The 11,240-nt window shown below is 44.0% G+C and overlaps 1 protein-coding gene across 1 annotated transcript in view; it reads right to left on the reverse strand.

The window, feature by feature from the left end:
* Rigi (RNA sensor RIG-I) overlaps window positions 1-11,240 on the reverse strand; it is a 34,232-nt gene that overhangs the window by 11,068 nt on the left and 11,924 nt on the right. The window contains exons 3-12 of the mRNA XM_050145445.1: window positions 10,950-11,131; window positions 9,916-10,060; window positions 8,668-8,790; window positions 8,068-8,175; window positions 7,244-7,397; window positions 6,044-6,302; window positions 4,053-4,215; window positions 2,209-2,313; window positions 1,772-1,929; window positions 715-850 (exon numbers count right to left, since the gene is read on the reverse strand). Coding sequence (XP_050001402.1) covers window positions 715-850; window positions 1,772-1,929; window positions 2,209-2,313; window positions 4,053-4,215; window positions 6,044-6,302; window positions 7,244-7,397; window positions 8,068-8,175; window positions 8,668-8,790; window positions 9,916-10,060; window positions 10,950-11,131 — 1,533 coding nt within the window. The remainder of the gene's footprint in view (window positions 1-714; window positions 851-1,771; window positions 1,930-2,208; window positions 2,314-4,052; window positions 4,216-6,043; window positions 6,303-7,243; window positions 7,398-8,067; window positions 8,176-8,667; window positions 8,791-9,915; window positions 10,061-10,949; window positions 11,132-11,240) is intronic.

Consider the following 11,240-nt stretch of genomic DNA (forward strand, 5'->3'; position numbering starts at 1 on the left):
TATAGCCAAAAAAGTAGTGATTGCTACTCGATAGAAATGTTCCATTTACTATGTTCCCATGTTTGGAGTATAATGTAAGGGCAGTAGGGACATTTTTCTCATTATTAGAAGTATACATAAGCCAGGTGTAGTGGTTCACACCTTTAATCCCAGCACTTGGGAGACAGAGATGGACAGATCTCTTTGAGTTCGAGGCCAGCCTGATCTACAGAGCAAGTTCTAGGACAGCCAGGGCTACACAGAGAAACCCTGACTCAAAAAAAAAAAAAAAAAAAAGAAATATCCATAAAGCATAGTTTTCTTAACCTCATTAGAACACATGTTGGTGTCAGTAAACATTTTTAAATTACTGGGTTAGACAGAATACCACTACTCATTAACTGTGGGAAGCAGCCTTTTCAAATCCCACTGTTTTTCCTTCTCCCAAATTAAAGGTGGAAAAGGAACAGATGTGCCTGTAGGTATTAGATTTTTCTGAAGCCAAACCCTCCCGTGCCCCCCTCCCCCCATTAGGTTAACTCTAAGGTTTTTGCTTTCTTTTGTTTGCAGTGCTGGGGTTTCAGCCATGCTAAGGTCATGCTCCATCACAGCCACTATCATGGCCCATCTTAAACCCAGCACAACCGCATCAGCAAATAAATATATGCTAAGTATAACGTGCACGCTGCCAATCAAGCCACCGGCCTCCAGCGACGACATCCGAGTCACCCTCACCTTCAAACCTCCGCGTAAGATCTTGCTCGGTCTCATCAAATGCTGCATTTTTGACATCGTGGAAGAAGGCTTTGAGGTAATTAAGAGCATCTTTCATCTGGGCATGCTCACTGATGATGAGAGCATCGTTGTATTTCTGTTTCAAAGGAAAGGTGAGTCTCAGTACACTTCCAACTCCCCACGTCCACTACACTGACATTCAACCGGCTGTACTGAGATCAAAACCAGTTTCAAGAAAATCTTTCTTATATTGCACAACTGAGATTTAAGAGGTGAATAGCCCCTAGTGGGTGTATGATTAAAAAAACAAAAACAAAACAAAACTCTGAACCAAAAGCTGGTTTCCTTTTTTTTGTTTCAGTGAGCTAGAAATATTAATTAAGTAGACTCACTTCATATTGTAAAATTCTACCTTGGGAGAGGAATAGCAATGCATCATAAGAAACAATAATAAAAGCAAATCAGCTTTGACATCCTCCTGCATCGTGGTGCTGACATTCCCCTTAAATTCCAAAGTACCCCTGGGCCTTTCAGAATGAAGGCCCTTACCACCAACTCTGAAAGTTGATTAAGCCTTAAAATTCCGCCAGCACCTGCTATGGCCCAAGTCTCTAAATAGTTCCCACCACGTTAACAACAGAGTGGCGGTTGTACTGCTAGCCCCTTCTTCTGTGTTAACCAGAGCCCCGAGTGTTCTAAGTACGTGACTTTAACAAACTAAGACCACACAGGCTTCAGGATGTGGCAACAGGAGCCATGTCTTGAACCCGGAGATGGCGGTTACCAATCACAAATCTAGAGCAGTAGGGTTTTAGCATCACCCGATTTTCTCCCACCACAAAAATAAGGCAAAGCTGGAGGCTCGACACAGACTCTGAGCCTCTCTTCCAGTCTTGTAGACTTGCTGTTAAGTTTTAGAAGACAAATGAGGATGGGGACGGCTTCCTGGAGAGTTTTTAATTCGGCCAGGATGAGAAGCTAGTGTTCTCTCAGCTGCCACAGGGCAGGTCCCCGGAGAGGCAGGGACCGAAGCTGGTCATTCACAGCAGCAACCCACCCGCAAATGGGAGGTGTACAGAAAGAGCGCTCTGCAAATGCTGCTCTCCTTCTCCTTGTCCGGCATCTGAAACACCATGCAGGCTTTGTGAACGGCAACGATCCACTGTTCGTATCTCTGCGTGCCAAATTCTCTGTTTTGAATCTGAAATAATTTTCCTAGAGGGCAAAACAAGCAAACAAATGGTTCTCAAGCATTGGTGCTAACATGCCTCATCTTCTAATTTTCTTTCTTATCCATTATAAATAGGATATTTATCCTGAAGACTGAGATTTAGTAAAATGATTATTTACTAAATGGCCCTAAATCAAAGCGCTTTACATATATAATTGCATTTATTTATTTTTTCTTATTTCAAGAGGTCAATAGTTCATTTTAAAAAGAGGAATTGGGTTCAGGAAGATTGAGTATCTCACCTTGAGTTAGCACAGACTTACCGAGTTCCTCGGAGACATTCTTTGCCAGTCCCTCTGTCTCCTTCATCAGCTGAGATATGATGGACTTAAATGTGTTGGTAGTCCGTGATTCCACCTTCCTGAAAACTAGAGTCAAAGGAACACGACTTGTTTGAAAGAAGCACAGGTCAAATGCTGCCATTTCCAAACCCTTCTCTGCCCTTGTGACATTCTCTGAAAAGCCACAGGCTTCACACTCACTAGTAAGTGGCCCAAATTACAGCAAATGCTCGAAAGTCTTGAGACAGCCTCACGTTGCTTCCTGTGCCGAGCCTAATGTCTCTCCTGCCTCAGTATAGCCCAGCCTCTCAGCCTAGCTTTGCTGGAGCCTCTACTATGCCGGTCTGGCTGCTGCCCTTGGGGTTCTGCAGGCACCACACCCCAGCCCCATCTTCCTGCTTTCCTATTTGGTTCTCTACACCTTCTGCCCCCTCCCGAGAGCGTTCTCATTGGTCTTACTATTCACATTTGTGTACTTCCGGCAGGAAAAGAATCGCCTGTCACACACCATGCTCTGGCAATAGAGGACTGGCAAGAACTACCGCATGCTACACAGAAGGCTGGTTCTTGGAGGGAAGAAAGGCGTGCTCCGAAACCCAGCCAACCAAGTCCTGCAGTACAGGTGCAGGCAAGGCACCAGGGAGCGAGCGGAAGGCAAGTCAGTCTCCCTGGGGAGGTTGCCATAAAATTAGCAAAGGAAGGAGAAAGGCAGGAACAGGAGCACCCATGCAGAGGGCACAGCTGGGACACAGGCTCAGTATAACACGTGGAGAGTTTGCAGAGTCAGGGAAAGCAACACAGCCTTTGCAAGACTTGGAAGCAGATGACGTCCAAAGGCAGAGTGATATTTTATTTATGCCTTATGAATAAAGCTTGCCTAAAGACCAAAAGGTAAAGCTAAGCTGCTAGAGGCCGGGAAGGGGTGGCACACATTTTTAATCCCAGGATTTGGGAGACAGAGGCAGGCGGATCTCTGTGAGTTCAAGGCCACCCTGGGCTACACAGGATCAGTGCAGAAAAAGATCCAGGTGGTGGTGCACGCCTTTAACCCCAGCACTAGAGAGGAATAGAAAAGTGGGATGAGATGGGAACTCGCTCTCTTTCTAAGGACATCTTAGCAGTAAGACCTCTCTAGTGGCCGGGCTGCTTTGCTTTTCTGATCATCAGGTTGAATCCCAATATCTGTCTCTGCGTTTTATTATTCGTGCTACACCAAGGGCTCAAACATGGGTGGGGTGGGAGGCACCTTCTTCACAGTCTCCCATGGGGGACACTCAGAAATAAACAGAGCTGGGCCCTCCCATTCCACTACTGGCTAACTTGAAGCCTTGTGTAACTGCTGCCCCTCCCTGCTTGCGTGGCTAGTTAATCACTAATAATCTGCAAGTGAATCTCATTTTTTAAAACATGTTCTGGCCTTTTGGTGGGAGCTATTATGATTTAGATCATTCCAACTACAGTTATCAGATACATACAGGAGCAAGATGACCCCATAGTATCTAGTTAGGGCATGGAACACAGAGGTCTGACCCAGCCTCTGGCTATCAACACACTTAAATTTTCTCACTACCCCCTTCACTCTCTGGCTGGTGCTTGTGTTAGGGTTTTGGAGACAAAGAGCAGGGATGCTTGTCCCTTTCAGGCTACTTTTGAGACTCAGGAGGAGAGGTGGATGAGGGAGAAAGAGAGGAAACACGCCTATTCCTAAAGTGTGGGGTTAAAATGCCTCTGCCCAACAAATACAACATCAGAGTTCATCCACTGTCTCTGAAGAAGGAGGAGCAGAGTCCCAGATTCCCAAGGGGAGTGTTCTGAGCCCCACTTACATTTCTGGGGTTTATAAACAAACTGCTCCAGTTCCTCCACGTTGTCTCTGACCGTGGCGATCACGGACGTGTCAAGGGCGGCGCAGAGTTTGCAGATGTGCAGCATGGCTTCCTTTACAGTTTTGGCGTCTCCAACACCCACTGAGGCGGTCAGTCCGACGACCTGTAAGGAACATCCCCATCAGTGGCTCTCGGACATTCTCCAGGATGTTGTGAGCAGAAGGGCCCCGAAGTGAAGCACCAATCGAAGCTTATCATCCAGACACCAGGGAGAGTAAGAGAGACGAGGAAGCCTTCTCCAGGCAGGGCTACTCTTTCCTTTCTCCCCGATGTTTACTGAGGAGAAAAACATCACGACGGGAATGCAAAGGAATGGCGTGTCAGTTCCAGCCACACACATGGCCCATGCGTTTTTGTGTGCTTTAACAAGTGCCTTCAACACTCAGTGAAGGGGAAGCGGCCATTGAAAACGAGCGGTGTAGATCCAGTGAGACGGCGTCCTTCAGCCAGCGCTCGACATTACTGCATGGTTAACTCACCAGTCAGGCATCTGTTTACCGCCAACATTACTTTTTTTTAATTAATTTATTTATTTATTGAATATTTCTGTCTCTTCCCCACCCCTGCCTCCCATTTCCCTCCCCCTCCCCCAAAAAAGTCCCCCTCCTTCGTCCAACATTACTTGAAAAGAACAAGCTGTGGGTACCACACTAAATTTCCTTCAACCTGCACACCCGAAACGGGCAATTACTAGAGCGAAAGAACTGCATACAATAAATGTTTCGCAGCCTCGTTCGGGCCCCTGATATCATACCATGACTCTTTATTGTACCCATCTCGGTTCTCATCCAGGGTTTCAGATCTTCCTATCCTCTCCGACTCCCTCTCCCATTTCTACACTGATGATTTTTAGGAAAGCACCTGCCTCTCCTCGGATGGAGAAGAAGGAGAATTTATGCACCCGCCTCCCTTCCTTCCTGTCCCATCTAATAATGACTCTCTGGAGTGATCGTTGTCATGTGACGTGGGACTGGGTGCTGCTGGTTTCCTGGGTTAAGCCATAGACCCGCCAACTGATGCTCTGCCCTCCAGATGTCTCCAGGGGCATCTGCCATAACCATCAGCTTCACTAGCTGTCCCCCTTTCCCGTTCTGCCTCATCTGCTGCTGTTCCTTACCTCACACTCAAGTGACACGGTAGGGTTCTAGGATTTTGGAGCATGCCAGGCTCTTTCATACCTAGGTGCCTCTGGACACACCCTCGTACTGAAAAATCATGAAGCTATCTTCCTGGAAAACTCCTCTTAGCTCCGCACTTCTCTACTAGGTCTTGCCTTGCTTTTATTTGCATCCTGACTACACCCTTTCTCCAGCTCAGCAGCAAACCTCGTGATGAGCTGTGATATAACTCCTACGTAGCTGGCTCCCTGTGCAGACTTAACTGTATGAGATCCAGCATTCTATCTTCAGTAGCAGTGTCCCCAGGGCCTAAAACAATGCCCAAGGTACATGGAAGCCCATGGTTCACACAGTTGGCCCTCAAATCCAGATGTCATACATCTGTGAATTCACACAACTATGGATCAAAAATATTTTTTAACTTCCCAAGTACTAAACACGTCTAAATTTTCCCACCTTCATTCCCTAAGCAATACAAGAACTATTGATATAAAATTTACATTATACTGTACAACATTAGTAATCTAGAGATGATTTAAAGTATGCATGAGGAAAACGTGTAGATTATATATAAATGCAATGTCATCTCAGACAAGAGACTTAAGCAGCCTTGATTTTGGTTTCTGTGAAGGATTTCCACCCTAGATACCAAGGACAACTGTTTGTAAAATGTATAAACCAAAATTAAACAATGTGTTGCTAACTGACAGACCTAGAACATGAGGAGAAGGACCTCAAATGTAGCTAGAAAAGTAACTAAGTGGGATTCTGGATGATTAGTGCTGCTCTGAGACGTCACCTAACTGGGACTACCTGAGGCAGTGGGCCTGGCAACCCTCCGAGTTTGTGATCTAGGTATCGGAACATGATCTGATTGTACGGGTGGTGTTTACTGGTGTTATGGCATTCGTCAAAGATCATCAGGGTGAAGACAGACAGTGAGGGGATGGTTCCATCGTTGAGACTGTTCACAAGAATCTGGGGTGTGAGGATGATGATGTCTTTGTTCTCGATAATGTCCTGCATTGAGACATTATCAGTCGTTGCCCCAGAAACGCCCGCTACGCTGTACCTGGGAAATAACAGAAGTCCCTTATTACCAACTGCGATGTGAACAAGGAAACAAAGGTGAGATGCCAGATCCGAGTGACCATTAAAGAAGCTCCCCCTAAGCCCCAAAGAATACAACCAGGGAGTAGTCTAAGATAACATTCAAACCTGACAAAAAGCCAGCAATCGGGAAATGCAAGTTGGTTATAACTGACCTCAGTATACTTATTCTTTCAAGTCATTAGGAGATGAAAAATTCTTCAAAGAGGAATGTCAAATGAAGTATAAAATCATTAAGAATGACTGGTGTGTCATCTAAATATTAACCTTGGCCTCAAGGTCATTCCCTTTGCAGGATAACCCAAGAGCGCTTAGCCCTTCTGCTGGAGCTGAATGAAAAATATTATTCCACAAAGGAGTTACCTCTAAAACCTAAGCCTATGGTGATTTTCTCCGAATCATATCTTTAAAAAAAAAAAAAAACAGAACAGGGGCTGGAGAGATGGCTCGATGACTAAGAGCACTGGCCACTCTTCCCAGAGGACCTGGGTTCAATTCCCAGCACCCACATGGCAACTCACAACTGTCTGTAACTCCAGTTCCAGGGGATCCAACACTCTCACAACAGACATACTGACGGGCAAAACACCAATCCATGTAAAATAAAATACATAAATTATTTAAGAAACAACACAGAACAACTAGGCATGTCAGTGCACACCATGACACTGTGACCCCAGCACTCAGAAAGTAGATGCAAGAAGATCCTATCTTCTAGGCCAACCTCAGCTACATAGTGAGTTGGAAGACAGCTCTGGCTACAAGAAACCCTGTCTCAGAAAAGAACAAAAAAAGCAAGCAAACAAACAAACAAAAGGAACTCAAATGAAACAAAGCATATTCATTGCATGAAGCTAGAATTAAAAAAAAGAAAAAAGCAGTTAAACTGACTGTAATACATACCCAAGTCTTTCAAAATAGCGTGAGAACACAGTTGCCTGCTGTTCATACACAGGAATTTGATTAGCGAAAAAGACCACTTTCCCTTTTCGTCCATGTGGCGATGTTTTCAGATGATGCTCACATATAAGAAGTGACACAAAGGTTTTCCCACAACCTTTTGATATGGAAGGAAAAGGAAACAAATAACCAACGTTAGACGCTTCTCTAGAATGTCCTTGTTTTCCACATCTCTAGCACCATTGGGACAGATAAACTAATCAGTTGGTGTGGGAAGCCCTTCTGTATATGTGTTGCTCTTATTGGTTAATGAGTAAAGAAGTTGCCTTGGCCTGTGATAGGACAGAGAAGAGCTGGGAGTGGGGGAACTAAACTGAATGCTGGGAGAAAGAAAGTGGAGTTGCGAGAAGCCATTATTAGAAATGGGTAAGAGCTAGCTGGCAATATGTTTAAGTGATTAGCCAAACTGTGGTTTAAATAATATAGTTTCTGTGTGATTATTTCGTGGTCTAGGCAGCTGGGAACGAACAAACAGCTTCTGCCAACAATCAGCCATCTGCAGGGACAGCAGCAGTTTAAACGATGGCTGAAAAATATCAAGCTACTTCCTAGGTAACATGAACTCAAACAGCAAGAACCAAGTAAACTAAGAAGGCATTTCTCTTGCTTTGTCCATGTTCTTTAGAAAAGATACATTATGTTGATAGGTCAGCTTTCACAATGGCAATTGCAATGGGGAAAACTTGAACTTCTTCATTTTATCACAGCACCCAAAAGTAGAAGAAAAGGCTAAGAGAAAACTGCATAAGTTACCACAACCGACTCACCAGTCGGAGCACATATTATTGCATTTTTCCCTTTCTCGGCGGGCAGAGCAAGCTCCAGTTGGTAGTTTCTTGGTTTCAACGGGCCGTTAAAATTATTAGAAGATGCTTCTACAACATAAAGGAACAAAGTTACCAAACAGCCAGTGTTCTATCTGTCCTTCAGTGGACATGAGTTTGGACTCTAGCAACAAAGGGCCCCATTTAGGAGGTTTGGAATCCAGCCTCTTAATAACTGGCCCACTTCCCCCGTTGCTTTGACACGTACACCCGTCTCTCGGTGATAAAGCATCAATAACAAGGAAACAGGAAAGGCCAAAGTGGATTCTTTCTAAAGCATGGAAACTTAATTAAGAAAAAAAAGAAAGCAAGAATGGTCTAATTCAAAGCAAAGCTACTTGGAACAAAGGGACAACAGACCCCCAAAGATGGCAGAGAAGAACCAGGCTGTTGGCATCCGGTTCTCAAAGCAACGTTAGCAAGGAGGAACCATGATGTATATTCCTCCATATCCCAGTTGGGCAGGGATCCTGAGAACAAACGATGCCCGGGTACCTGAAGGTGGGCAGGGATCCTGGCTGAGAACAAACGATGCCCGGGTACCTGAAGGTGGGCAGGGGTCCTGGCTGAGAACCTGGCATTCTGGCTCCTCTTGTATGAAAATCTGTATGCTGGACGTCTCCATGTCATCATCTTCAACAGCTTTACTCTCGACCATTTTGAAACCTTTGTGAGATTGGAGGAAAAAAAAAAAAAAGCTTAGAGTTTTAATGTAATCTGACTATGGTTTTGGTTGTGAAAGCTCCGAAAAGTCCTAACACTAAAAACCTAAATTTCCATTGAGCTTTTACAACCATGCCCTTTCACTTTCTTAACAATTTATTTATTTATTTTTAATTCCTCAGTTTATTAATGAATTAATTGTGTGTGTCCCTCAGGGCACAGGGAGTATGTGGAAGGCGGAGGATAACTTTTGGGAATTAGTCCTCTCTATCATGTAGGTCCTAGAAGCAGAACTCAGGTCTTCAGGCTCAGTGACAGGAGGGAGCTTCTCTCTGCTGAGCCATCTCATGGACCCCTTTTATTTCTTAAAGCAACGAGGAGAATCATTTCGAGTTTGCAGCTCAGTTTGGTGTTTGAATGCCAGTGTCCTTTAGAACCACGTGACTCCAAGTGTGGACCGTGCCGCTTACTAGTAGTAGGCACGGTAAAACTCTCCCCACTCAGCAGCTCGTGTCAGGAACCCTTGCAAGAGATTCATTCCTGGGCACACAAAGGAGACACTCATGGCTTTCGTCTCTGGCTAATCCACCGCCAAAGACACAGACAGTTCCTACAAGAATTTATGCTGTAAATAAAACTAGGTGAACACTAAAACTAGAAATTCGGGTATTTATCAAACTCAGATTCAAAGTAAGAGTGAGTTTTCCAGAAGCCATATAAGACTGCCTTAAACACAGTAAATTCTTCATCCACTCCTGCTCTGCTGGTTCCGAATGGCTTCCAGGCAAGAGAACCAATCACTATCTATCATCCTTAATATTCAGCCTCTACTCTGATAGGGAGATAAGTCTTGCAATTTGAAACACTAGGTCTAGAATTTTCAAGTTATTTCTCTGGTAAATTTGTGCTGGAAACCCTTATTTTTCCTTCCCCAGAATCTTTGGGCTAGCAAGCTAATTCCCTCCCAGAACTCAGCCTCCTGGTGCTCATTCCCTAGGGATGTAGCCTTGGGTATCTGAAGAGAGCAGTGTCTCTCATGAAAAGTAAATTCTGGTAGAATGTGGCAAGTCCTAGTGAGGACAGTGAGGGGCACGGTATGGTCCAAGGCTCTTTCCTGAAGCGCCCCACCTTCAACAATCCACAGTTCACTGAACGTGCTGTTTTCTTTCTCCAAAGCCAATTTCAAAACCTTGGGCCAGTTCTCCTTATCCGATCTGAGAAGACATTCAACCATCTTCTCCGCACCTGCCATCATCCCTTTGGTGAAGCAGATCTGAGCGAGACAAAGGCAGCACACCGTGGATCAGTTAGCGCTGTCTCCGCTGAAGAAATATCTACTCAGGTAGCATTTGACCAAAATCACCACGAAGGACAGTTCAGTAGGCCTTGGTTCGCATCATTTTGCCCCACCCAGTACAAGCTTCTACGATATTCTTTCCTTCGCCTTTGTCCTTTGTATGTGATATCAATAGATCAAGCCAAATGTTCTCATCTTCTGTATCCTGACATCCATCACCATCAGCAATCCCAGGGCAAAAAAGCTAACCCGTATGACAGCCATTCACACAAAGAGTCCATCAGCATACAGAGCTATCTGAAAGGCTCCAACCGCACAACAATAAATATTTGACAGAGTAGGTATTCTATGACTTTTATGTCTAATGATAACTAAAATGTACTCTGTATATGTTATTATGCATCAAGCTGACTTAAGCATTGTATGTGCGTTACCTCCTTTAATCCGACCAGCATGTAGTTAAGGTACATTTTTCTTACTTTAGACATGAAAAAAAAAAAAAACAGATGCTAAAGGAATTGCCCAGGATTGCCTCACTAGTGACTGAGAGACGATTATAATAAATGTATCTATATCCACGAGCCCACCATTTCTTCTTTTCATTCATTGTACTGTTCAGTGTGATTTGTGTGTGCATAAAACACTATTGGGAGAAAGAGTAACAAGGCAAACTTAACTGAGAACAGGCTAAACTTCAAATAGAAAAATGACCCCATTCACGTTAAAAATTCTTTTCTAGTCATTCCATCTTCTAGTTGAGGTCTTTTATGGGTTTCAATTATCCTTTGAGGGCCTAAAACAAGACAGAACCATTTCAACGAGTCTCAGCATTTTTCTCTAAACTTGGTCCTTTGCATTAATTTACCTGTCTGATTTCTTCACATTCCTGATTAATCAAGCATTCAGACAATTCAGGAAGGATATCTGTTGGGTTGATTCTGGTCTTAAATTCTGGCTGTAAACGCTGTAAAAGTAATCTGTGTTCCTCTAACTTTTCAAGTTTTTGGAAATCCCAACTTTCAATGGCTTCATAAAGTCCACAGTAACCTGAAAAGAAAGAAAAGAGGGGATTCTTAAATGAGCCCAACATTAAATAAATAAATAAATAAATAAGTAAATAAATAAATAAATAAAAACAAGGAAAAAAACACGCTTT

This window comes from Alexandromys fortis, unplaced genomic scaffold (genome assembly GCF_014885135.2).
Source record: "Alexandromys fortis isolate MF-2015 unplaced genomic scaffold, M_Fortis_MF-2015_v1.1 scaffold_2_26212498_36691700, whole genome shotgun sequence".
NCBI classification, from domain to species: domain Eukaryota; kingdom Metazoa; phylum Chordata; class Mammalia; order Rodentia; family Cricetidae; genus Alexandromys; species Alexandromys fortis.